Source organism: Drosophila eugracilis, unplaced genomic scaffold, assembly GCF_018153835.1.
Source record: "Drosophila eugracilis isolate 14026-0451.02 unplaced genomic scaffold, ASM1815383v1 contig_649, whole genome shotgun sequence".
NCBI lineage: Eukaryota > Metazoa > Arthropoda > Insecta > Diptera > Drosophilidae > Drosophila > Drosophila eugracilis.
The window spans coordinates 2,281,949-2,309,589 of record NW_024573535.1 but is presented as its reverse complement, the minus strand read 5'-3'; the positions used below and the strand labels follow the sequence as shown (position 1 = coordinate 2,309,589).

Below are 27,641 nucleotides of genomic sequence, written 5' to 3'. Positions count from 1 at the left end.
AGCCAAGTCCATGTTCCCTGTGTTTTTTCGCTGCTTCTGATTCTGGTCTTCTGGTTCTTTTCGGGCTTGTGGCCCCCTGCAGTTTCATAAATTTTAATGTAATATTTCCATGTTGTACAATTTGGATGGCGGGGGGTGTGGCGGTTGAGGAAAAACGCTTACAACGCCGAAAATTATGCTATAAAAATGCACTGCCACTAATTAGGCCAACAAACACGGCCAAAGAGCCAGCAGATGCGTTCTTAGAAATGTTTTCTTGGCCGCCTTTTCATATTATTTTTATGTGGCTATATCCCATTTTTTGTTGTATTTCTTTTTTTTCTTCTTTTTTTTTGTGGATCCTCAATGGCGCTTCTCTTCGCGCGCCCCACTTCTGTAGTAAGTGTAATCATCGCACGATGAAAGCCGCTTACAATAATTGCCCCATCTTGTCCGGACATCGTGTCCCGTGTCCGAGTCTGCATCCGTATCCGTGTCCGTGTCCGTGTCCGTGTCGGTGTCCTGTGTCCGGAGAGCCAACTCCCGGATGCGGGGCTTCTTTTTTCGCCTTCGCCTGCATTGAAGTCGCTACGTTTTGTGTCGATTTCCGCCCTTCTTTGGCCTCCTCGCCTTTTTCGCATTTTATTTTCCAAAAGTAATCGCAATTGCAAGGGAATCGGGGGAGGCCATTCAGCTTTTTATGGACTAAATGTAAATTGAATCAAGTTATTAGTGAGTTTCCAAGTGAATTAGCCAGCGCAAAGGAGAGGCGAACGAAAACGGGTAGCTTCTGGCAGATGGACCCGGACGGAGAGGGGGTAAATGCGGTGTTTATGCAGCCGACATTAAAAACTACTAATCTAACGCGAATTGAGATACATTTTGTCCCTAACTTATCTTCTATTTACTAGTTAGTTTAGAAGTGATTTAGTTTAATTTGGAAGGGGAGGGGATATGGGAATTGTCCAGGAATTTGAGGATGTTAAGGGAGTTTGTATCTGTGGGGTTCGCTATGACGGTGATTGGATCAGGGTTGTGGAGGATCAGAGAGGGAGGGGCAAGAACAAATAATGTGATGGATATCAATCTGGGAGATGTTGCATAATGGGCACACGTTGTTCCTTGTTCTGTCCAGGTAGTGGGAGTTTGTTAGGAATGAGTGTCCTAGTCTGAGACGACGGGTGATTATGACTTGTTCTCTTCTGTTTAGGGAAGAGTTTCCCTTTGCTTTCTACAGAAACTCTGATGAAGAACATTCTATATTTATTGATTTAGTTTGAGTTCTACAAGACTTTCCCATTACTTTTCCCCTTTCCTTTTTTTTTAACTTTTTCTATTAATTTCCGGTTGACTTTAAGCAACCGTTTCCGAGACTTATCGTTCCTTTTAAACTTTTTCGCAAATAATAGAAAATTCTTTCCCGGCATTTCCTTGCGTTTCGCATCCTCTTTTCCGACCATTTTCTTATTTTGCCCGCCCGAAATATTAATAAATAATTTTATTCTATGTAAATATTTAAGCGCCCTGGTCAGTCATAAATGTTATTTATTGCCGCCTGGCCACACCCCTTTCTGGGGATATTTATACCGCCCGGCTTTGTTGTCCTGTCAATGTTGTTGTCCCTGTATTGTTGCCGCCTAGACGAGGGTCCAAAAATGCTGGAAAACTGAAACTTTTTGCTGCCGCCACCGATGCCGCTGTGTTGTGTGGTCATTTATGTCATTTCATATTTATTCAGCGGCCTTCTGCATAATTGGCAATCCTCTCGCCTCGCAAAGAGCTGGAAAAAAGTGGGGAAAAAAGTGGAAAACAGCACGAAAAGCTTTCAAAAACCACCGAAATAAAAATCGAGAAAGGGGCCCAGAGCTAACCGAAGTCCTTCGGGATCGAGGGGGACAAAGGGCCAGCAGATGGTAATAAAATTACAAAAATATCCAAATTTAAGCAGGCCTTTAAAGGCCAGTGTCCACTGTCCGCTGTCTGCTGTCTGCTTAAAAATAAATCTATGTAAATGCATTTAACGTGGTCGGAATGGGCGGATTAATTGAGTTGCCACTCGGTGGCAGTTGGTTGCTGAATATTGCAGGGCTCTTTCTGCTCCTGCTGCTGCTTCTTCCATGAATTCACATCACGCATACGCCATGTGGCATATACACACACACACACACACACAACCAACTTGCCTCTGTTGGCCCGGCTATTGACTTGGCCCGAAAAGTAGCCGAGAAACTTGAAACTGGCAAAGAGTTGAGTGAAGTTGATCCAGTGCGAGAGGGTCCCCGGGCATTTTGTGGCTTCTGCGGCCTGCCTTGGCCTAAGTATTTCAGCACTTCTGCATATTTTATTGTATTTTAATTAACTAAATCTCCGCCGCCGGCTCCGGACCAGAAACTCTGTCAACTTGCGGTCAGCAAAAAGTGCGGAATTTCCAGGGCGGAAGAAGCGCTTCTCCAAGAGTTTTCTTGTTTCGCTCAAACTGTCCGCAAATTGTCCCAGAAATGCTTCGAAATTTTCGAATTAAACACGACTTGGCCAGGAAGTTGGCAAATAAGGATCCACTGAAAACCCGAATGTCTTGAAAATATCAAGGAATATCCCTTTCTGAACTCTTTGAAAATGTTGTGAAAATACAAAATACAAATGAGAACCTGCAGCGACTTAAGCGACTTGTGGGCAGAGCATTATCCCTAAACTTGTTGACATTATCAACAAGACAAAGAAGCCAGCTCACCGCTCGGGCCAAAAGTGTTCGTCATCCGCCTTTGTCTTCGGTGGCCGGGTGATAAATCTGCATTAAAACTTCATTCTCGGAACGGCAGGGCATGTTTGTGTGTCCGAAAAATTAAATGTCACGTGCTAAGGTCGGATATGGAAAGCCCGGCCAAAGGGAAACAACTTTTTAAGCCACTGTGCCAGCGTCAGAGAGCTGGGCTTTGGCTAATTTATCAACAAATTGTTAAATGCAAGCGACTGCAACTGGAAATAAAGCCCCCGGAAACTTTTCGGCTGCCGACAGTGAAATCTCACTTTGACAAATTAAATATTGACCGGGGAGCGGAAAAATGGGAAAAACGGGTAGCAAGTCGAGGGACTTTATCTATCTATCAAATGCTCCGGCTTCCCAGTTTCCCAGCTTCCCAGCTTCCTAGCTTCCTAGCCGGATAAATGCAGTTAAATGGCTTTTGGCATCGCTTTTTCGGCCTACTCGAGGCCAAGGAGCCCTGGAAAATGGCTTAAAGCCCCCTGGGAGCCCACTTTCCACTCTTGGCTTTCGGCTCTCTACCTCTCCCATATTCTACTACCCTTTTCCCTCGCCCACTGTCGACATTTTCCGTTCTGTTCAGTTTTCCGAAGGGTTTGAAGGGTCGCAGCTGCACGCAAATATTTGCCGCATTTTTTATGCGACCACAAAACAGCGGGAGCAAGCGAAATAGCAACACACTGTGCAAGCGAGACGGGGCAAGCCTTTTTATGCGATTTGCGTTCCGTCATAAATTTAACAGCAAGTAAATATTTGATTTGATTTTCGCCTCACCCCGACCGATACAGCCGGAAACGGCATCAGTTGATTAAATGGCAATTTTCAGCTTTTCAATTTCGGTGATTTTCCTTTATGGATTTAATTGAACATTTCAAGAGGCGGAAAAGAACTGCAGATTCTGTTTTGTTTATGAAAGGGCGACTTATTTGAGTACTTCTAAGGATGGAAAAGGAGAACTTAACCAGCTTATATTAATTGGCCAGCCTTTCTGCGAATAAAATGATATTTCCAATTCCATTTCGAAGAAACTGTCAAAGGTGGGGAGCTAAATTAAGGCTTAGAACTTCGGCTCTATGTATTGTCGGTACTTAAAACTAATCCCAAAGGATTACTTAGAGAGAGATTTACTTTAGTTTTGGCTAACTATGAAAATGGGTTTCGTTTTTAATTTAACCATTTGCCATCAGACCAAGCTAGTGACGAGTTTTCGCAGTTCGTGACGAATGTTCGTATGAGTAAGGAACTTGAAAGCTAAGCAGTTTGTTAAGGCTATCTTAGCTTTAACTATATAATTTGTATATCTAAACGAATCAACTTAGAGAGTAAAAGGGAAATGCTTAGCAGGGAAACACCAAAAACCCGCCCTATTAAAATAATTTGTATCTTAAACCATTAAAATCGGATGAGTTAATGCCGTCGCAAGGCATTATGCCATTCTAATTAAGAGCTGAGCACTTGTTAAATTCTCCTCAGATTTCCCTTGATATGTGCTCCATCCTGGCTTACTCATTTTTCCTGCAAAGCTTTGTCACTGCCAGCTAACCCGTCGTTCATAATTTTGATTCGCTGCCGTTTTTTTTGCCGTACTCTACTAATGGAAATAATTTGAAATTAGGAAAATTATGATGAGAGTTCGTCCTGTGCGCTGTGTGTCCTTTTATGTCTTAGCTGCCGGAGGAGGCTTTCCACGGGCCCACACACACACACACACACACATGTGTATGTGACTAGCCGAGGAAAATGAGCATAAAACAAAGTTTATGTGCAACTTTTTGATTACAAATGCAAATTACAGCGTCGACTGAAGCTCAGAGCAATAACAGCAAAAAATGTCAGGGTGGAGAAGGAAAAAAGCCTGGGAAAGCGTGGCAGGATCTGGGAAAACTTTTTCATATTGCAGCAGAAATTGCGTCAATGTTTGTTCGTTCGTTCGTTTGTCTGTTTGCCTGTTTGCCTGCTTATTTGTTCGTTTGTTCGGCTGTTTGTTTGTTTGTTTGTCTCTGTTTGCCCGCCGCCGTTTGACGCTGTTTTGGCAGTTCAGAGTTGACAAAACATTTCATTTGCAGGCAGCCCCGAAAAATGCGTAATCATAACTTCGCAGGGGCTTCGGCTTGATTTGATTAGGGGAACGAAGCTCTCGAATATATTTAAATGTGATGACACGGGAAAATTCGGCTGTCCTTGAAGTATGCGCTGAGGTGCTGGGAAAGCGCAATATCATTTTGAAAACGGAGGGTGCAGCAGCAGTTAGGTTTCGTGTACTGAAAATCCATTTCAAAAAGGCATCCTAGAATGATATTTATAACTTTAAAATATTACCCGGAAAACCATATTGTAAGGCCTACTTCTTAGTGATTAACTTGTTAAGTTTAATGAGCTTAAATATATTTTGCAATATGGATAACTTTCGGAGTAGCTGGAATCGTTAGGGATAATTGCAGTTTGTCTTTCCCAGTTTTTCGGGGGCACTTCTGACAGCGGCCAACATCATTACTCAATTTGCAGCAATTAATTTCCATGCCAACAACTCGATTTGTTTGCCGACTCCTTTCACTATCTCAGGCTGTCTCATTCTGGTCCTTTTTCGTCCTTTTGCCATCCTTTTTAGCAGGTTTGTTGCCTTTGTGCGCCGCTTGTTTACGGGTGACATCCGTTTTGCTAGTTTTGATGCAGGTTGCCTGCGACGATAATGATGGTGATGATGGCCATGATGGTCATGATGGTGATGATGCCCATCATGATGGTGATGATGCCCATCACGGCCATGATGGCGGAGGTGAAGAAGACCCTAATTAATTTCTTCGGCTTTTGTCTGCAGTTATTTGCCGCATATGTATGCACAGCCTTGCCACGTAAAACTACCCAGGTGCTCGGCCCGGCTCGACTCTCCTCTGCTCTACTCTGCTCTGCTCCAGTTCCAGTTCCAGGTGGTGGACACATTTCAACTTATGCTGTGTGTGCTGTGCTGGCGAAACTTTTTGCCGGCGGAGTGAAGAGCGAAAACTGTTTTTCAGCTGCCGGAAAAGTTCGGGCCAAAGGTGGCCGGAGTCGGCCATAACCTCAATTATATGCAAGGCAGCTCATTGTCGTCTGTTTTCTGTTTTCTGTTCGGCCCGGCCCGGACCGGCCTCTCACTCTTCTTTTTGGCCAACTTCTCGATAAGCGTTTAATTGCTGGTCGAGGACCCAACGTCCTGTCTTCTGGGATGCCCGATTGTGGGTGGCCACGGGTAGCTGAGGGCCAGAGGGCACCGGAAATGCGTTGAACAATTTCAACCGGATGTTAAATGTCAGAGCGCTTGTCGCCGTTGTTGCCATAGTGGCCATAGTGGCCATGGCCCTTGTTGTTCTTGCTGTTTTTGTGGGCTCTGCAATTTATAAGCGACAGCCGCTGTCAGGCACAGCACGAAATTGATGCCGATCCGATCGGATCGACGGCACTTGGAGTGGAAACTTCAATGCAAGCACTTGCCGGGCCACTTTAAATGCCGCCATTGTAGTGGATTTCTGTGTTTTTAGTTGCCTGAGCCGGGCTGTGCTGTTGTAACTGGGTTGATAATGGTGCTACAGATATGAAACTTGGTATGTGTCAGCTTTAAGTTACTATTCACTAAGCCCATTCACGGGGTCCAGTGTAAGCTATTCTTCTGGGATAAAAACTACTTATATGTAATTTCCCATCCTTATAATGCATTTTTATGTATTTTCTTGACAGATATAAAAACTATATCTAATGCATTTTGCATATAACTTTATGTATTCTTGGTGATTCATATTTTTCGGGTCATTTCCTTTTCAATCATTTAAAAAACAGCAAACAGCTATCAATTCCAACCTTGATAGGCGATGTCCCAAAAGGAAAACAGACCTAGTCTAGTGAAAATACGCACCTTTGAATTTTTCAATAAAGTCTGTGGAAAATTAATATCCTTGTTAAGGTCCCCACTGCAAAAAAAACCAAAAAAAAAAACAATCGCATTTCGACCGTGACAGGACTCGAACCTGCAATCTTCGGATCCGAAGTCCGACGCCTTATCCATTAGGCCACACGGTCGCTTGTATTTCAGCGGATTAAGATGCGAATAAGGCAAACGTGAAATGCGAGTGCGGAAAAGAGATAGCAAGTGCGGATTTAGAGAGAGATAGAACGAACTATAATGCGAATAAGAAAGAGAGGGAGAAGGGTGTGTGCGAAAACAAAGCGAGGCGCTAATTAAGCAACGCTCTAATGAACAACTGACGGAATGCCGGAATGGGGGAATAGGAGAACGGGCGAATGCCGGAGTGACGAACTGACGGACGGACAATAAGGTGCAGCTGCTTCCTCTTCCTCTTCCTGGCTCATGAGCACAAATACCGACAATAGAACACGTTCCATACGCAAGAAATGAGTGCTGAAATAACTAAAGAGATGGGCAGAAAAAAGGAAAGAATAACTAGACGGCGGAAAAATGTGTATAAAAAAATGAAATGTCAAGGAAATGTGCAAAATGACTTGGAAACTCTTGAGTTTTTAGTGTTTTTGTTGCTTTTGTTTCAGCCGCGAGCTGAAAAGGAATATTTCCGGCTTTAGCTCCCTCTCGCTCGTTCGGTCTGCAAGAGGAGAATTGAGCTTTCGTTCCACGTCATTACGGCAAAGCTTTAAGAATTCACCTCTCAGCGATCCATATTCTATTTTTAGCTCTGTTCCTTCTCTCCGCTCTCATTTAGTTTTTGCCCGCGGGAGATCAACGGCCCATTAGCTCAGTTGGTTAGAGCGTCGTGCTAATAACGCGAAGGTCGCGGGTTCGATCCCCTCATGGGCCAGACATGGTTTTTTTGTGTTTTACGAAAATATTTTATTATTATTTTAGTTTATTATTTGGTTTTTCTGCTGCCAAAATTTATATATATAATAATAATAATATGAATATATTGTTAGTGAGTACTTATGATTGAAAATCCTATTTCTTAGTCGTTTTCCCAGAAATAAAAGCTACATTTCCAGACAATAACTTTCCTTACCAATATCAGCAATTGCACTTCTTAACCCTTCTGTTCTTTATTCTATATATGTATATATTTATTTTTTACGACAGCCCAATTATGGGGCTTCGAGTCGGATCACAATGGCGCTCGATTCCAAGCACAATACATGGAAAACAGTCTGCAGGGCCATCATAATCAGCAGCCTCATCATCGGATTGATTGGCCGGGCCAGAGGCATCTTTCCGTTTCGGTACTTTATTCATTCGTTTTTCTTTCATTTGGCCACATTTCATTTGATTCAATTCGATTCTGAGACGATTCCATGCCATTTCCCTCCATTCAATGCCCTCTTGTGCCCATCGACAGCCCCTTCCCCTTGGACTCTTGGCCTTACCAACCCTTCGACTCCTTGCAATTCCCCCAATTCATTCGGCTCGATTCATGGCTACCAATTTGCAGGAGGCGCCATCGCCAACGCTCGAAAACAACATGAGCATATTTTCTTTGGACCATAAAGAGGGGACAGGTCAGTGGGAACTGTGCCTTGTAAATGTTTTCATTTCCCCGCCATCCCCGAGTCCCCCACTCTTTCTTTTGGCTTTCTTTTTTTTGGCAAACATTCAAAATGAAAAGTCGTTGGAAAAAAGCAAACCGAACTGAACCCCACGATAATGTGCATCAAATGAGCTGTGCGCACATTTAGCAGGCGTCGCCTTGGCTATTGAACTTTATTAGCCTTGTACTCGTCCTGGAAACCCCACTCCAGCTCCCCATACTCCATTGGCCCCCGCCTCCCGCTGTCTGGCTGGTTTTGGTCTGCTGGTCCTAGGCTTCCTTGAAAAAAAGAACAGCAAAAAAATGGCAGCCGTAAACGTTTGAGAACCTCAAAAGACTGCAAGGGCAGGGGGCAGTTTATCAAAAAGCTTAACTGAAACACGCTCGGACATTTGTCCTGGCAGAAATCCCATGGGGATTTTCACACAAACGACCAGAAAATGCTCTAATATATGGACAGTTCTTTTATGATAGCAATCTGCATGGCTGTCAATTAAGTTCCTTGTTACCCAGCACTTATTCACTTCTCTTCCAATGTTTGTGATAAACAATTAGGCCCAGTCGGCTGGCTAAGAACTTGTTTAATTGCTGAGCCAATTAACAAGATCATTCTCTAGAGAACTTTTATGTATTCATGGGGAAAATATTATAAAAATGCCTTTAAGTTGGTCTTATAATCGTGCTGAAGCTCATGATCTTTTCAGTTTAAAGATGGGATTAAAAATAAATATTAAATATATTTAAGTATTTATTAACTTAACTCTTTAAGTTAATTAATTTGCTTTTTACTTAATAATATATATAATATAAGACCACAAGGGCAGAGCATTATCGTCGAACCAGGTCAAAGTTTCTGGTTTCCGAGGCACTCGCTGGCTTCTACATATATTCTGCATAAATCAATTGACCAATTGCATATGCCCTTTCTGGAGGGCTAGAAAAAAACGGCTAAAAAGAAAAACAATATATGGCGGAAGACCCGCACACACTCGCACTTATGGCCACTAACAAATCATGGCTGGTCGTGCATGTTTCATGTCCACTTAGCCAAGAAGACGACATAACGACAGAGTCGGCCGCCCACCCATAACTCCAGATCCTGTTTCGGCTGAAAGGACCCGCCCCCGCACCCGCCACCGACCGCGCCAAACGGTCCACAGTTTTTGCTGCCACTGGCACTGAATTACGCTTAAATTATGGTAATTTATTTTACCCCAAAGAGCGATCTAACAGGGCCATGACGACAACGACAACGACAACGACAACGTGGACATGGCCCCTGGTCTCTAGTTTCTGGTTTCTGCTCTCCAATCCCTGGTTCCTAGTCCCTAGTCCCTAGTCAGTGGTCCCCATTGGAGCCGATGTCTGATGCCCGATGTCTGATGTCTGATGGCTCATAGCCACTGGCCAGTGGCCAGTTTCAGCCCACTGTTAGTGCCGTTATCGTTGGCCTTCCCTCCTTTTCCTTCCCTTTTCCCAACCAATCGCCTTTTTCTTGCCTCCTTAAAACCTTCTCCCTACTAATTTCTATTTCACAAACTTCACAACTTTCCTGGTAATATTAATTTATATAAAAATATCACTAATGATCTAAACTAAATTTATTTAATTGGGAAAACGCTGTAGTTTTTTAGGGACTTGTTCTGGCTTTGGGTTTCCCCCTTCAATTTCATGCTCGGAAAAATAACTTCCAAATTAAGGAAACGGTTTTATTGTTAACTTTTTATGCGAGCTCCTATTCCCGGGGATTATTAATGTAACAGAAAAGAGCTCAATTATGGCCAAGTCGCAGCAAACGGAATTTTTGCTCTTATTAATTTATAATTTTCTTTGGCGAATTTTCCCCATCGTTAAGTTATTGCAAGTGTAAACAGGAGAGTGGAAAGTGTGGCTGTGGATGAATGTGGTGGTGCTCTGCTGGCAGGTCGAAGGAAACGAAGGAAAGGCGGCCAGCCAGCGGCTATGAAGTGGTGACCGGACTGAACGTCGCCGCCTGCCATTGACGCCTCGTCAGCTTCTTGATTTATGCGACTCCACTTCTGAGCCACCAAACACCATGCACCACCGCCAGCTACCTACCACCCCCCTCGATAAATGAGCGTGAAAAATATAAAGAAAAAACTGCTGCTAAATTCGCCCTGGGATTTTCCACAGCCGGGGGGCAATTAAAACACAAAAATGCATTCGTATGCGCTCACGAAACAAATGCAATGGGGTTTTTCCGGTGGGCGGTGGTTGGGTTGTAGGGTGGTTCGCTGGTTTAGCGGTGAGGGTGACGGGGAGGCAATCGTGTTGAATGACGACGCCTGAAGCCAGGTCCGTTGGTCCGGAGTCCATAGTCCGGAGTCGGTGCACTGCGAGAATGTTTGAGATCAAATTGAGATTGGCATTCCTTGGGAATATTCAAAGGTTTTAAGTGGCTGATACTTGGAATCTTAATTACTAAAAACATTGATTTGAAACTTGCAGCTAACTAGCATGCATTATGTTAAAGCTAAGTTTGTTCCAATAATGTTAGAAATGATTCAAGCAAAGTTATTTCCAAGTCTGAAAAGAATCAACATTAATTATAAAGTGGAAATAGATTACTTAAGAACATTTTGAAATTCAAGATTCAGTTCATGGATGGCTTGGAGTTGAGCTCTGCCCTTCAGAGTTTTTCACAGTGCTCTTCGTTCAGTCCGGGATGGATTAACATGTTGGCCGCACGGGGCTCATTAAGTGCGTCGTTGACGTTTGTCGTCGTCCTGCGTCCTCCATGCTCCATCGTACATCCTTCGTCACTGGCTCCAGCGAATGACTGAGTGTGCCCCAGTGGCTGCGGCAGGGACAGGGGGCAGAGGTTTTCAAAGGGGGGTTCTGGTCGGGGGGTGGAGCTTAGTCGGGGGGGCGAACTTAAGCGCTGGGACTCCGGTTATGTGTGCTTAGAGCGCACATCAAATAACAAATTAACGATGACGACGCCACAGGAGCCGCAATCATTTTTACTTGTTTCCTTTTTGATTTGTTTCCGTTTTCCTTGTTTTTCTTTTTTTCTCCCTGCCCTGCCCTACTCCTGCCCTGCCCTGCCCCTCCCGGAAAAGCAGGCAAATATTTGCACTCGCTGAATGAATGATTTGAATGAATAACTCAGATGGACTAATGATGAGTGCGGTTAACGTATCAGGAAGTGCACTGCGAGAAGGGGGAGTTGATGTGGAGCTATGCTGTCAGAAGATAATCAGAAGAATTGTCACCTTAATTGGTGGCAGCTTTTCGAAGATGATTAGCAATGGCCTCCTTTTTAGAGGTACTTAACTGAAATTGGTAACAAATTCATTGATAGCTAGGCTACTAGCTAGGCTGAAAACTTGACAAAGAAATTCAATATTAGATTTATACTTAATACGAAATTTAAGAAATATGAATCTATGAATTTTTAGTCCTTAAAATTGATATTTTTCCAAGCTCATTTTTCGGAGTACGCTTGTGGAATTAATTTTTCCGTTCGCACTCGTTGCGCCCACTTGAGACACTGCACTCGGATAATGGCCCAGTGCTTATGGCAATTGATAATTAGATTTGTGTGGCCTCCATCATCATCCCGGAGACGCAATCCGACCGATGGCCCTGGATGGCTATGAATGCAAATCGACAGGTCCTGCAGGTTCTGCTGGCTGTGCTTGTGCTTGTGCTTGTGCCATTCCCAACCTCGACAATCGTTCCACATGGAGCGTGACAAAGTCGCCCAACCACTAACTCTCAGTTCGAGTTCCGAATCCTCCCCCAATCTTGTCCTGATCCAGATGCTGGCTCCCTCGTCCTGCGTCCTTCTGCTTACGACTCATTTGCGTTTGGCGCCCGTAAAGCAATTATGACCCAATTGGTTTGGCTTTGGTTTGCATTTCCCTTCCATCCACGCCCACTCCTTGTCGTGTGTTTAACCTGATTTGTGCCCAACTGTCATGCCCGCTATGTGCAGTGGGAGAAATCGAAGATTTCAGGGCATCTGGACAGGATATAGTAACTTCTAGCTGAGACTAAGAGCTGGTTACTTTTACGTTCGAGCTTTAATTTTATCACGTAGTGTGAGTTGTTGATGTTAGTTTGCATATTCGCGGCACTAACAAACCCTTTTCTGCCAGTGTAAGCATGTAGCAAGATATGTAAGTGTCCCTGTAAGGCTCAGTGTGTGTGTGAGTGTGGGTGTGTAACTGGCCATGGACGTGCCCTGATAACAGCGGAGTGGGGGTAAATCGGTGAATGCGAATACGAATGCGGGCGGATCCCTCGTCCTGCGTCTCTGTTTCCGGTCCTCGTGCTCCTACCCTTTGTGCATGATGCAATGAAATTATCACTTTCAATTGCAATTGCCACACACTCTCCGATTCGGGGGGTTGGAGGGGGGTTGGTAGGGGTTGCTATGCAGAGGGTCTTCTGCCGGATTGAAGAGGCTTTGGGCAGGTGTTGAGTGCACGTAGCTCAGGTATGGCCGCTTTTATGTCTGCACGTGTGCATCCCACTCACTCTAACCGCTCTAACCGGCAGCTCCTCTCGCTCTCTTCGGGCTCCTAAGTCCTTAGACCTGGCTAGTCTGTCTCCCTCTAGCGGGGCCGTTCCTAAAATCTTTATAGATTTCGAAAATGTTTTCATGGCTTTGAGAGTGAGCCATAAAAATATTTTATATTTATTCTGTTCGGCTTGGTGTTGTGAAAAAGGAACATCAGAGATATAAAAACTTTATTTCGAATATTTCAAAGTGAGCAATAAACTGGCTAAAACCGTAATTTGAAAACCTGTTTTCCAAATTCCTTCAGGTGTGCTAAGGCTTAGGCAGAATTTCAATTTGCCATCTTAAATTCTGTAAAATTCAAATTCGAGTTTAATTAATTAAGAGCTGTAGGAACCAATAAATAGCTTCCTGCTAAGCCTTGAAATGGAGCTTTGCGACTGGCGGATGAATCAGGAACATCCTGCCGCCTCCGCAGCCTCTGCTCCCTGCTCAAATTCGACTCCGCTCCCTGTTTAATTTTTAGCTCGTCTCGCAGTGTGCGCCATTTGCATTGCATACTTTTGTGCGTTGCCTTCATTTAATTGCAACGCTGTCGCAGGACGACGAAGGATTCGGATTTAAGGAGTGGGGGGGGAGGGGATGGTTCCACAAGTTTTTGGGGCGGGCAGGAGCTGTCCTTTTGTGTGACAAACCAACTGTGGACTGCCTGCTGTTGACTGAAAGATATATGATGCCAAGCTCAAAAGGCGAAATTCGCTGCTCTTTTTAGGGACACTTTCCCCCCTCCCCCCATCCTTACCCCTCACAAATACATACACAAGCATATACATATATTTGTTTTGTCTCTGTGTGTGCCATTTTGTGCAAATTAAATTCCTTGCTCTTTGCTCCGCTTCCATTTGTTGTTGTTGTTGTTGCTGTTGTTGTTGCCACTCGCCGCTTTTTTTTGCGGATTTCCATTTAACTAAGTTCTTAATCAGGCAGCCCCTTGACAACTGTCACTGGCAGGACATTATATGGGCGGGGAGCAACTCCGCGGGGCGCTGACCCATTAAGAAATATGTGCAAATGGGCCATATCCTCGCACTCGCATGCATAGAGCTTCCAGTCAGCCAAGGAAAGCATTTAGAAACGAAGAAAAGTTGTCTACGAAATGGGGTTTACACCTTGTGAGTGATTATTTCATGACCCCTTCTCCAGTGGTTCTTATTTTGGCATGCAAAAAGGCTTGCCATTTCTATAGATACGTATCAAGGCGTTTCAAAGATAACTCTACTGGTGAACAGTTGATAGTTTTTAATATTTCTAAGTCACATATTGCCATAGCTTTCATTTCGTTTACCCGAAAGGAGTGAAGTGATCAATTTTGTCAAGGAAAAACACGAAGCTTCTGACTAAAATACAAAGGCTTACGTTTACTTCTTTAAATAAAAGGAGCTATAACTATCTGTAACTTTGTTTTAAAGAGTTTAACTAAGGATGGTGATTTGAAAGGTTGAAGGATTTGAAAGTTTAAATAGCTTCCTTACATATTTTATGCCTTTTAAATTGTATCTTGCAAGTAAATACAATATTAATAACCAATCTCTCTATTATCTACTCTTATCTCATTGCTTTCCTTAAGAATTTCTCCCCATAAGGAATATTTTGCATATTTGTTATGCAATTTAAGAAGAACCTTAAAGAAAATAACCCCAAAAGTATGCAATTAAAAGGTATAAGCAAATCAGTAACGGCAAATGCGCACTGCATCCTGCCAATTTGGCTTTACGGGATTTACGGGATTTGGGGAATTGCTAAGAAACATACCAGGCTGTCCGTGTTACGTGCGTGGCACCACTCCTCACAGAGATCTGAAGTTGTTCACTGTGAAGGCGCAAATAGGAAGACACTCAAGCAGATACAGTGACAGACTAATAAGACATCGCAGCCTACCTGCTAGGAACTACTGCCAGCTAGAGCACTGAGACGTTAAGGCGCTTTTAAGACGTATTGTTTTTCCACTTTTTTTGTTGCCATAAATTATTGGTAAGCATTGGACAAAATATGGGATTGAATTGGCTTGTAAATACTCCTAAAAATTCCAACAAACGTGAGTTCAAACTGGAGTATAGGTAGATTTGTCTGATTCTGAAAAATAACTTATAAAACCTCTGCAAAGATAGTGGCTTGTGGAATTCAGAAAAGAGTAACAGAGATAGTTAGTTCAATCTTAATACCCATTTTCTTACCATACTTAAATCGAGAATATATAAAACTATATAGAGTAGCCAAATTCCACAAAAGTAACAGAAATCCAGTCAAAATTTCCTCATTTCCAGCTCAAAATTGATGCGGTATTCGTTTAATTGGCGCCCAACTAATTTTTACGCTCGCCAACTAATTTCCATTTCAATTGTTTAACTTTGCTCACTTTCTCCGGTGGCGTCGTCTCGCTCGCACCCCGCTGCGGCTGTCTCTTTCTGCGGCAGCCTAGTTTCAATTTCCCCAGCCCCGGCGGTTGTTGTTGTTGTTGTTGTTGTTTCGCCCGCCTTGTTTTGCAGGCTGCATATTGCATTGTGGCGCCTCCCCTCACTTTTTTAACCCTTTGGGTTTTTAATGAGCTGCAGGAATAGTTTTTTGCTGCCGCTGCTGCTTCTTCTTCTTCGTCGCTTTGTTGTTGGCCTGGCCTTGCGCCCATTTCCCCGGAAAAGGGGGCGCGGCTGGACGGGGTTTGGGCCTGGCTTGGGTCGGCGTACGACCCTTGTCGCATTTTTTATGCTTTGGCGGCTCATTAGCGGGTCAGCGTCCCCTTGGGCTGCAACTACTTCTCCTCCGTCTCCATTTCCATCCCCATCTCCGCTTCCATTTCCATTTCCCATCCGCTTTTCCTATTTTCATATCCCCTGCACTTCTTCTTTCCCTTTCTCTGCGATTTTCCCTTAGTCATCTTTGGCAATGGGAAATTTTGTATCTTGTCCGCAATGCTGACAAAAGCAAAAGTGTTGAGCAGGAAGGCGACTCTCACATGGCTTCTCCCCGTCTCTGTCTCGCCATTTAGCCCCGTCCCTTTCTGTTTGCCCATCGCCCCCTCCCAGTCCCGCACGCTCTGTGTGTCTTGTCGCTGATAGCGCAAAAACTGTCAGATGATTATCGGAACTGGGGAACGCCTTTTGTCAACTTTATAAACGAGCTCATCTCGCCATGACGAAAGACTTGGACCGAGGCACGTCCATATCGCAGGGCCTCCGCCTCTGCTCGTACAACCACACACACACACACCCTCCAAAAAACACACACACACACACACAGGCAGAGAGAGAAAACACACGCACGTCTTGAGGAGCAGTGGTGCGGGTTCCTGTGAAAAACAGGGATATCCCTTTAGGATCTTGGTGTCAAAGGAAAGGGAAAGGGAACTGCAAAGGCTTTTAGGTTACTTTTTCCCAAGAATATTTCCAAAGCCTTTCTATAAGTTTTAGGGATTTCTTTAAACTTTTTAACCTGTCTAATGAAATTGATAATTATTTCTATAAAAGCAGCTTAATTAATTTATGTTTTCTTCTATATTTTCAGGTAAGAAACACCTCGAAACCCTAATAGAAATATCTTCACACTTTCTGAGTTGCCAACTTTAGAATTGTAAGTTGACAAATTAAGCATAAGGATTACTTGAAATCGTAAGAAATACATTATATTGGTATTAATCATAGATATAAATTAATTATAAATTAAGCACAAAAGTAAGTAATTGTCATTAAAATTGTTCTTAAGATACTTACTTAGGGAAGGCTTTCTGCCTTAGTTAGTAACATATTGCCAACATCCAAAAAAGTTATCTTTATTATTAACAGAATATCTGCAATGTTTCATAAAATGATTAGGAATTTAGTTTGAAAGACCTTTCCTGCGACTTGGCACCACTGTTTGTGGACTTTAACCCTTGCGTCCTGATCCTGGGTCATGTATCTGCCTCCTGCCACGGACCCTTTGCACACTTTGCTCCTTTCTGTTTGACTTGTTGGTGGCGTTCTTTTCTTGGCCACCCCCCTTAAACCCTCCCCCTGCCAACGAGCCGGCCCCTTAGCCCTCCTCCTCCTCCTCCTCCAAGGGTTGGATGCTGTTAATTGGCTGCCACAATTTGACTTTTTGTCGCCTATCGGGCAAACAGAATCAGTTCCAGGGGGCAGCTCCGTGGGCGACATCATCATTTCCCCAAAACCAGCAGGCCCAGCCCCGCCCCTTCTTGGCCACGTCTTCTTCCGCCTTCGTGTGTGCGTGACTATCGAGCTGTGCGGCAGTTTTGCATGGGAAATTGGGAAATTGAAAATTTTCACTTGCTGTTTGTGTAGTCGAAAGCGACGTTTCCCTACTCACAGAAATCGGGAGAAGTTTACCTAAAATGGGAAGGCGAAAAAAGTGAAGGAAAATTAGAAAGTTCAGACAAGGGTGCTCCTTCTGGCGCGTCACTCATACGCCGCGTGGGCATGCGGCATACGCGGGCAAACAAATTTGTAATGTGATTTCCTCTGCCGCTGCGGGAGCTGCATTTTAGTGCAATTTTAACAAATTTTACGAGCGAGGCTGCTGCCACAGGGGCTTTGCCTTTATGATTTGATTTTTCGCTTTGTGTGCCGCAGCTGCAATTCCCATTCCCCCACAGCCATACATCTGCATATATCTTCATCTGTATGTGTGTTCATGTATGTATATACAGTTGGCAGGGACATAGGCAGGAGCAGCGGAAGGGGCAGGGGCATTATAAACTTATCATAAAATAAAGTTAGCAGCTATTCAAACCGCAAATTTTTGCAACGACGCGTTATTAAATCACCAGGTGTGTGGGAAGATGTGTGCACATGCGATGCGAGTCTGTGTGTGTGGGAAACTTAACAAAAGCAAAAATATTAAAAAGGAGCAAGGAGGGGGCAAGGATGAAAGGAAGAAGGAGCCGGCGAGCCGGCACACACACACACGTGGCCAAAATGCAGGCAGCTGCACAAAATGGCTGCGACGAAACGGAAAATGGGAAACTGGGAAAATGGGAAAATGGGAGCAAGCAGAACGAAAAGTCAATTTGCTGCGGAGACGTTAGAGGAAAGCAGGCGGGTTAGCGGGGGGAATACCCTTATGAGAAGGTCCTGGCAAAAATTACCAAATTCCGAAATTACAAAATTTACTCTGCCAGCATTTCCGTAATCATATCTGAGGTATTTGGGCTTCTCGACAGGAACTAATAAGTGAATTTAGTAAAACGAACTTCCTGCCTTCGTTATTAAACTAATTATTAAGGAATTATTACCAAAACAGGGCCAGCTTTGTTAGGAATAAGAATCTAGGACAAAGTCAGCTGCATCTTCACATTCCCGCATCCCTCTGAACTGCATGAAAGAAATGAACATAGTCATAGAGCCCCAAAGGATCGGCGCGGATATATGCCCCATTGTTCAGGGTATACAGAGAGAGAGAGAGAGAGAGAGAGAGTGAGGTGCCAGGTGTGGGGGGAAATTGAGGCGGGCGCCGGGGAGGGGTGGGTAAGCAGCGTTGTCAAGCCAAAAAGCAGCAGCGTTGACATTTTCTCAACTTAATTAATTTTGCTGCTACCCCGGCTAATACGCACGCACACTTGTGCAGCCATTCGAATACCTATATGAGCATACATATATATATATAAATTATATATATATATGTGTGTGTGTGTGTGCTCCCTTTGACTGGCACTTTGTTTAGTTTTGGCTCGCATTTTGGCGCTTGATTAAATTTTGAGCGCGATGCCGGGCGCCGTTTCGGGGTGGGCATAAATATTTCCGATTTCAATTTTCAGTTTCAATTAAATTGGAAATTGCGGCGATAAATTAAATCAGCTTGAGACTGTCAAAGGATTTCAATTACGCACCGAAATGAGTTGATCATCGGAATTGAGATTGGAGAGTGGAGAGTGGAGAATGAAGAGTGGAGAGTGGAGAGCGGAGTTTCGCCTGCATGATTTATGGCCCGGATTTGCTGCTGGGGCCTTGGCATTGACTTCATAAGGACTTTATTAGTAAATAAAATGCCGTAAAATATAAACACGGCAAGGGGTTAAGAGGGGGCGTAGGGGGCCGTAGGCCATTGCCCATTGTCCCGGGTCCTTGGTCCTTTATCCTTGCTCCTTCGGCCTTTCTCCGGCACTCAAGTGCTCGTATTCCTCCGCTTTTGTGCACTTGGCCTCGCATCACCTCCCCTGGCCAACCCCGGCCTCCCCTGGCACCACCCAACCGTTGGCATTATGCAAATCGCAGGGCCACGCCCCCTCCGCCTGCCCTTCCGGGGCACAAAAGAGTCAGCGGCCCAGCATCTGGAATGTCGATGCACAACAGCAACAGAAATAGCAGCAGGAGGAGCAGCAGGAGCAGCAGCATTGGCAGCTATGGCAACGACTTAAGTGGATTACAGCGGCAACTTGTTGGCTGGGTAAAAGGATCCGGAGATCCCCGGGTTCAGTGTTCAATAAGCACACCCCCAGAAACCACCGCAGGATAACCAGGATAACCGGCAGGACGGGCACTCAGGGAAATAATGTTCTAAAGTCGGCAAATCGATCAGAAAACATGGAAAAGTCACAGGACGCTCGTAGCTCATCAGTCAAAAATGCAGGATGAAGGCTTTTGGTTTTTATTTTGCTTATTTAGGTTTTTGACAGATTTAATCTTTAAAGAAGTACTCAGAAAAAATGGATTTTCTGGCCAAGAATATGTCCATAAATTCTGTTCATGGGTTACTTTGGGGATAACCAAGCTGCGAAAGCCACCAAATTGCTATTTCAAATCGAAAAGGTTGGTTAGGAAATTTATATCTTAACTTTGTGCAACCTTTGAGGCCACATTTTCGCGCCAGTGTGCCGTTTTCGAGTGCAGAGCCTCGAGGAGTTGCTCCATCGGAGGACAACTGCAGCTCCATTTCCAGCTCATCGGCCTCAGCTCAGTGGGCTCTTTGGGGCTTATGGATTTTCGATTTAGCACAGGGCCGGGCCTGAGTCGGTGACTCAGTGACTGTGCGAATCACCGGATTTGGCCGCTTCTCCAGCCAGACACTCTGCACTCTCGCCACTTCATCGATGTACGCGTCGTATACGCAATGCTGTGGGTGCTTCGAGTGGCGGAAGGAGGGATGGGCTCTCCCCGAGACAGCAATTAGCCGGGAAAAGAATGCTGAAGATGGCGCTCCTCGAGAGCTGGTCACATAATTTAAAACTCTCGCCCAACTGCAATTTAAACTTTGTTTGCTGCCTTCGTTTACAACGCGTCGCCAGCTCAGAAATTGTTTTCATTCCTCGTCCTTCGGCCCATCCTTCGGCCCATCCTTCGGCCCGTCCTTCTGCCTTCAGTTCCGTCCGTCCGTTCCTTCATCATCTTTTTTCTGCGTTTTTGCTCCCTTTTTTGCCTGTCTTGTCTGTACTTTTAGCAGTTATGCAGTTGCCTAGCAAATAATAACTTCCGCCTTGGCTGCTTTGACTAAGAAATGAAATGATTACAAAACAAGACCAGAGAGGCGAGTCCAGTTACTGTGCATTTTATTGCTTAAAGGAAAATTTACATGACTGAAGCTCAGGCTCTAGCTGGAGCTGATACTGAGACTGAGACTGAGACTAAGGCTGAGACTGAGGCTGAAGGAAACTTTATTACCAGGGAAACTTTGCCGGGTAAAAGTGCACCCGCCGCCGGCTGATAGTTATCCTTATGTACTGCTAATAAGTACAACAAATAACAGGGCCAACAACCATGCCGCAGCGACATAAATAAATAACATTCATTTCCGCCCACCACCCACTTCAGCCACTTCAGCCATTTCAGCCATTCAGCCCCGTTTTTGGCCCCTTGGGCACTCGAGGGTTAAGCGAGCGAGGGAGCAACAAGGCTGAAGGCAGCCCCGCCCACTTGATAGTTTCCCCAACCGAATCCCAAGCCCACTCATTGCCAGTCGATGGAGCGCGAGCGACTGGAGAGTCCTCCAAAAGTTTCCTCAAGTTGATCGAAAAATGAAGCGCGGATAGCGGGCGAAACAATGCTCCGGCTGGAGCATCGCTGGATGCTGGCACCCAAACTCTCGGCCCTCGGATTCATTATGTTGGGCGACAACTCTTTCGGGCCAGCAATCAGCCGCTGATTGTCTGCGAAAAGTCTAAGAAGTGGGTCTAACTATAGTTATTGCTCCTGGAAGTGGCTGCAAGAGGCCCAAAGTCATTCGTTCGATTTATTGCCAAATGCTAAACGATTGCCCATACAGCTTCGAATCTTTTATTTGGGGCAACAAAGAGTCGGAGTGACTCTCTTCGCGTCCAGTTCATGTCATCTGCTGGATATCTTCTTCACTTTTGTTAAAAGTTTTACTACTTTCCTCTTAAGTCACCAAAGAAAGCAGAAAAGACATATCTCATAGGACTGCTCATTGCATGCCCGCCTTTTCGGCTATCCACGTCCTCAGCTTGGAGATCCTCAGGTAGCCATCAGGAGCCGCTCTTCCACAGCCTCCGTAGAGCAGGACAGCCAGGCCCACCACTTTGCCGTTGTAGGTGGCCGGTCCGCCGGAGTCGCCGAAGCATGTGCCCTTATTCCTCGGATGGAGCAGGCAGATCATGGAGTCTGGCAAGTTCTGGACGTACCAGCGACAAGTTTCCCGGGACATGCTGGTCACCTGCACGAACAGAAGACTGTCCGAGAGGGGTCCCTTGTCAGAGGTTTGTCCCCAACCAGAAATATCCATCGAGGCGCCTGCAGGAGGATCTTCGGTGGCCATTGGGATGGCGGCAATGTTGGAGTCAAAGGTCAGGGGACTTTGCAGACGTAGCACGGCCAGATCGTAGTGTCCGTGGGGCCTATAGTCAGGATGCACTGTAATGCTGGCCACCGGAACTCGCACTCCGCCGCTTGAGAGGAGCAGGCTGCCCGCCTGAATCGTCCAGAGATCCGCCGGGACTCTAAAGCAGTTGCAAGAAGATAACGAAGTCAGAAACCTAAGGAGATCCGATTAACCTTACACGTCATTTCCATGCTTCACGCAGTGAGCGGCGGTGATGACGTGGGTGGCCGAGATTATGACTCCGCCGCAGTAATGCTCTTCACGGAGACGCAGGGAAATCTGGTGGGGAAACTGGCCCTCCTTTGCCTTGGTTCCGCCCACAATTCGAGGTTCTATCACAGAGCCATTATTGTCTTGGGCCAGAATCTGTTCCAGGCCTCCACAGAGCAGCAGCAAGAGCGTACAGAAAGACAGCATGACTGCATGGGCTAACATTCCTTGGAGTTTGACTTTCCAAACTGCCTTTCTGCTGCTTTATAGGTAAGCCGAAAGCTAAGGCCTCATCATCATTAGCTTCCTCAAATGTCAAAGTCAATACAGCTATCGCTTATTTGTAGTTTGCAGACTGAGCCCAGCTGATTGCCAGAGAACGAAGAAGGAGAAGAGCAGAAAAGCTATTCGAGTATTGAGTGGAGGTGTCAAAGGCTGAGCCATTTTATTACAAAGTTCATTGAAATGCAATGGCATTCGCCTGCGAATCAAAAGTGAATAAGATTGACCGATTAGGCGAACAAACATAGCATTAACCCTTGCCCTAATCGCATCTGTATCTGGCGAATGGCTCGCCAACATTCGACCCCCGAAAACTACTCATGCGGATGGTGCCTTTCAGCGATTTTCAATGGCGTTGGCCATTCTCAGATGGAAGCTCCTGCAGCAGCTGCTGATCCACCCTCCGACCACCTCACCCCTCAAGCCATTAGATTAACTCGCAGTCGCAGCGACATAGCACATAGGAACCCCCCAAAGCCACCCATCGCTGAGTGTCATGCATTTTTCATGGCCCGCCACGAGCTCAGCTGCTCAACTAAATTAACGAAATCAATCATCATCATCATGCCTGCATGGCACCTGACATACAGAGAAAAACAAGGCAACAAGCTTGGATTTGGGTTTTATTAATTTGATGACAAGGCAGGAAGGTATATTAAAATAGTCACAGCCCTATCGTGTCCACCATTCATCATCGAATAAGCGAGTGTATGAGAAATCAGACAGAATTTCGGATTTGTATAAACCCTAAATGGCAATTTCGGGAAATATTTACAGGAAAGTGAAATACAGTTTGCTCTTCTAATTGGTGATCAAATTTGAGTTTAACATAAACAACTACTAAGTATATTCAAAGCAAGAGCTATTGCTAACTGAGAAGTAGTTTTGGTTTCCAAAAAAATGCCACCGCCCAAAAGCAGACTATCATTTTCTGCCAGTGCCGAATCGATGACCCATTTCTCGCCGTGCATTTTCGTCCAGCAAACGCGCCACATGCCGCCGCTCTCACACTGCGAACTGAAAATAAAAATAAAATAAAAAACGGCAAGTGCCAAGAAATGCGAGGCCATCGCGCTGGCCATACATCATTCGATTGTTCGGGGCCAGTAATTTGTAACCTAATTGAATGCGTAAGCGCCGGGAGCCCAAATCACGCATACGCCCCATTGAACCGCTCTCAATATGGGTTTCAATTTCGGCTCCAGACTTTTTTAATTATGGCTGCAGTCGGAAGCTCTTTGGCAGCTTTTCTTTTGTCGCCGCTTTTCCTAGCACACATGCCACATACCCCCCACCCTTCCCCCACCTAGCATCAGCACGCCCCGTCGACCAACCTCCCACTTTTGGCTCTTTATGTGAAGTTTTTAATTAACTGCCTTACAAAGATTTTCCTTCTTCCGGTACTTTTTTTTGTTCGCATTTCTTTTTTTTTTTTTTTTATTTGTGTTGCCTGCCTTTTTGTGATTCGTTGCTGGCCCGGAGCCTGTTCTGGCCACAAATTGACATTTTCGCCAGGGAACGGGACGGGATGGGATACCTTTTTGACGTTTTTTGCCCTCCTATTTTTCGAATTTTTTGCGCTTTGCCACTTTTTTGTTAGTAGTTAGCTGACGGAATTTAATAAGCCAGAAATGCGCCAGCCGAACCGAAATAAATTTGAAAAATCAGCAAGCCCGCGACGTTCGCTAATTAAAGTCGCCCTCGATGGCTAGATTCTTTTTTGTTGGCCTGCTACACTCGGAGAAAAGCAGTGGTTGTCGAGAACTTCAACTAGAACTCAAGCAGAGATTGTGGAAAACCAAAAATCGAAAACCGTTTTCATAAATAATGCGATGAATCCTTGCCAAAAATTGAGTAAATGAATGCAAGCCAAGGATTAGTTTTTGTGTGAGTGTAAAAGCATATGGCTGGCCACGCCCCCAGGCAGCCCCGACGCCCCCCGGCTAATGACAAATGGTTGTCAGTTTGTCAGTTTGTCAGTTGGCCGCTGCAACAACTGCAGATAAAAAGAGAGCAACGTTTTTTTGCACCTATTCTGGCGGGCCAAAAGGGCAAACTGCGGGCTTTGCCGGGGAGTGAGAGAAGTTTCTGAAATGAATTGGAAGTAATGAATGAAGGAATGAGTGAATGAGTGGGCTGTGGGCCTTGGCAAACTGGCAAATGGGAAACTGGAAAACTGGGAAACTGGCGGAGGCAGCAGCTGCTCGTTGGCCTGTGCAATTAACTGTGAAAATGCTGTCACAATATTTAAAAGTTTTAATTGTTTGTTCAATTGCAATTGCAATTCCAAACTGGCGCCAAACTTTGCACTTTTGTTGTTTTAAACTTGTTCAGCGACTCTCGCTCTCTGATGTCGCCTCCTTGTGGCCGCTCCTCAACTCGCCCCCTTTTTGTTGCTACAAAAATGGGCGAAAAAAAAGAATTTAACATGAATATATCGCATTTCATGGAGTCATACATCACGCGGCTGCGGAGGACTAAGGAGGTGGCAGCGGGGGGCGTGGCCAGCCGGCGGGCAAGTGACAGCACTAACATAAACCACAATAATATCCAAAGTCATGAAGGAAGTAACCAAGTGTGAATTTTCGGTTTATGCCTTGCGAACCCAAGCGTTGAAGCGGCGCTGCTGCTGTTTTTCCCCATTCCCCATTGCCGAGTGCCGCCGCCTCTGCCCGCTTTTCCCAGCTTTTCCGCTTTCCCTCGGGCGGTGCTCGTTGGTGTGGCTTGTTCTCCTTCCTGTTGTCGGTGGTGGGTCAAATGGGTGGGGTGCGGATTTATAGCTTCACTCGGCCACACTGGCGGAGTCTAGTTGGCTGCGAGAACAGCAGGCAAAAGCTTGATAATCTTAAATTTGGATACTCAAATTTGGATATTTAATGTGAAAGATAATCATAATCATTTTTAAGAAGAAGTAATTAGATATTGCAGGTGCCCTTCCTACATTCCATGGTGTTATTTTGATAATATTTGGTTCTTAACTAATGAGTGAAGGTAACTTTACACATTCAAGTAACTTCCTTGGTAATATTCATAAATATTTAAGATCTTCACGAATATCTTCTTACTTTACCTAATCATTTAAGCAAACATGTTACCTATGGTATTAGCTATTCAGAATTCAACCAGCAAATATTCCATCATTTTCATTCCGTTCCTTAAAGCGATTTGAAAAAAAATATGTTTTCGAGTACTGCGGCCGTTGTTTTGATTTCAGTTTTTTCCAAGGCAACGCACAGTGGGGCGCACTGCGGTTTTTGTCCCCCTTTTTTGGGGACTCCATCAGCCCAACCTGCCCCCCTTGCCGACGCCACTGGCACCGCTTGGCTGGGCACCCCTTGCAGTTGTTTTATTTGCGCTTCCGTTTCGCGGACAGTTTGCTCTGCTGTTTTTACTTCATTTTTCTCCAGTTCTGCACCCCGTATCTGGCTCTGGCGCTGCTGCTCCTTTTTTCGGCTTTCTTTTTGGCTTTTATTTATTTTTTACAGTTTGTTTCTTTCGCTTGCAACAGAAAAATGTTGCAACAAAACATTTACGACGTCATCGTTTCACAATTTTCGTGCTGCGAGCCCCCTTCGGCTCACTTTCTCGCTGTCCTAGAATCGTTGTTTTGTGTGTTGTGTCTTGAAATAAAAATTGTTGTTGCCGCTCTCGTTCTTTGTGTTGTTGTACAAGGTCCGCCCACGCCAACAGCCCCCCTTCTCCGGTAGAAAAAAAAACAAGAAAAACAAGACAAAAAATAACAGTGGCAGAAAAAGAGAGGCAAACCTTGTGTCATTTATCATGCATTTCCACTTTTGGCTTCCGTCGACCGGGACGTGGCCCGCACAGACAAATGTACAGGGACAGCCGGACGGACAAAAGGATGGACGACGGGCAAGCGGACAGCCGGACAGCCGGTCAGTCGGACAGCTAGACAGCCGGACGGACAGTGGTCGAGTCGAGTTGCGGGCAAGACAGCTGGAATGATGGCAGAACAGGCCAGGCTCTTAGAAACAAAGAAATTCGGCTGTTTAGCTACCGTAGATATGGTAGGAAAACAAGCAGGTTGTGTCTTTGACATACCCTACATATGTATATGATTATTTATAGTTTTTTTAAGTTTAATTTTCATGCAGAAGAAGAAGTCCTGATAAGCTCACAACTTAAGACTTTAATTAAGAAATTTAGATGGTGGCCCACGTGGCGTTTGCTTTTTGAACTATTGATAATTTTGACTTTGACACTTCGAATGTCATCAGATATTTGGTATATGCGGTTTACGAAATGGTTTAGTCTACGCTTGAGAGATTTTAAAACGCAAAACTTCCGTGGGCCACCCTATATGTATTAGTTTTTTAATACCAAAAAGGGTATCGAGAACAGAACAGTGGAAAAAGGTTAACATTTCACATTTAAAGAGCATTATTAAGGAACTTAAGTATTAGTTACACTTTCCATTGAATGGAAAATCAAAACTGTCGATCTTAGCTCAATAAATTTATAAATTTCAGGGTTTCAAATTAAATTAACATTCATTTAAAGGGCTAAAAAGTGGTGAAGTTAACTTGTGATATTTTTAATAAATTTTAAAACAAGGAAAAATCAGTAAATAAATACTGCCAGCTAGGCCTGCTAACTAACTTCTTGAAAATATTAAAAAAAATATGAAAAAAATTAAAAATAAAAATAAGATTTCCCCCAAAACCCATTACTTCCCCCTTTTTGTGATACATTTTACCCATGCTGCCCCGTTAGCTGTGGCCTCGCATTTCGGAAGCCCCAACAGCTTTTTTAGGTTTCCATTTTTTGTCGCTGCTCCAGAGCCCATTCATGCATCCCTCCTCGTGGGCGGGAGAATAGGGCCGGGCGGTGGACAACAAATGAAGCATAGACAGACGACCAATTTATGCGTTTTCATTTGCTGGTCATTTCCCAGGAATTTCCATTTCAGGCTTTTGCCTGCAGAGCTCTTTAAACGGAATGCGAAATTGATCAAGACGAACGGACGTTAAATTCATTTCCTCGACGGCTAAGCAACATTTTCCGCTCGTAACCCCCCGTGAATAAGTTGCCAAGTCATTTGCGAAATTTGAATATGGAAATGTTGCGAGTGGACGGCAGCCGAGGAGGGAAAATTATGAAAAAGTTCTTGAAATTGTTTGATATTGAAACGCGCCAAATATTCTCCCTGCTGTTTTTTTTCGTGCATTTTTTTACCGACTGGAGGGCAATTGATTAAGAGCGGAAGAGGGCGGGTGGGCTGACTGTGATGGAGTGACTGCTCCAGGTGGGCTGACTGGGATGAGTTGACGGTTTTCTAGGTCCTTGGAGGATGAAAGGACATGAAAGGCGAACGCTTCCTCCAGGACTTTAAATGATTTGTATTATTTATAGATGTTGTCCGTAAAGGAGAAAGGAGAAGCCTTTTCACAAGACAGTCATTCGAAAACCGTCTTAAATCTGATGGGTGTTAACTTGAATCTGGGACACTCTCTTAAGGTTTTCTGTGGACTTTAAATTCGAGTCAAGATAGGTAAACAAAGTTATTCAAAGATATGAATCAAAAGTAAGCCTTCTAATACTTTCTAACAAGTTAGTC

General features: G+C 44.7%; 2 protein-coding genes and 2 non-coding genes across 5 annotated transcripts in view; 2 read left to right on the top strand and 2 right to left on the bottom strand.

Annotated features, from left to right (window-relative positions):
- LOC108117695 (glycine-rich protein DOT1) overlaps positions 1-27,641 on the top strand; it is an 80,204-nt gene that overhangs the window by 45,642 nt on the left and 6,921 nt on the right. The gene's annotated exons all lie outside the window — the stretch shown is intronic.
- Positions 6,721-6,793, bottom strand: Trnar-ucg. The gene has a single exon. It is a non-coding gene; the product is annotated as a tRNA-Arg (tRNA).
- On the top strand, positions 7,472-7,545 carry Trnai-aau. Its single transcript has one exon. It is a non-coding gene; the product is annotated as a tRNA-Ile (tRNA).
- LOC108117698 (serine protease SP24D) lies at positions 20,994-22,034 on the bottom strand. Its single transcript, XM_017230235.2, has 2 exons — positions 21,750-22,034; positions 20,994-21,689 (listed from the first exon to the last, which is right to left on the bottom strand). The coding sequence occupies exons 1-2, from the start codon at positions 22,004-22,006 to the stop codon at positions 21,158-21,160; spliced, it is 789 nt and encodes a 262-aa protein (XP_017085724.1). The 5' UTR covers positions 22,007-22,034; the 3' UTR covers positions 20,994-21,157.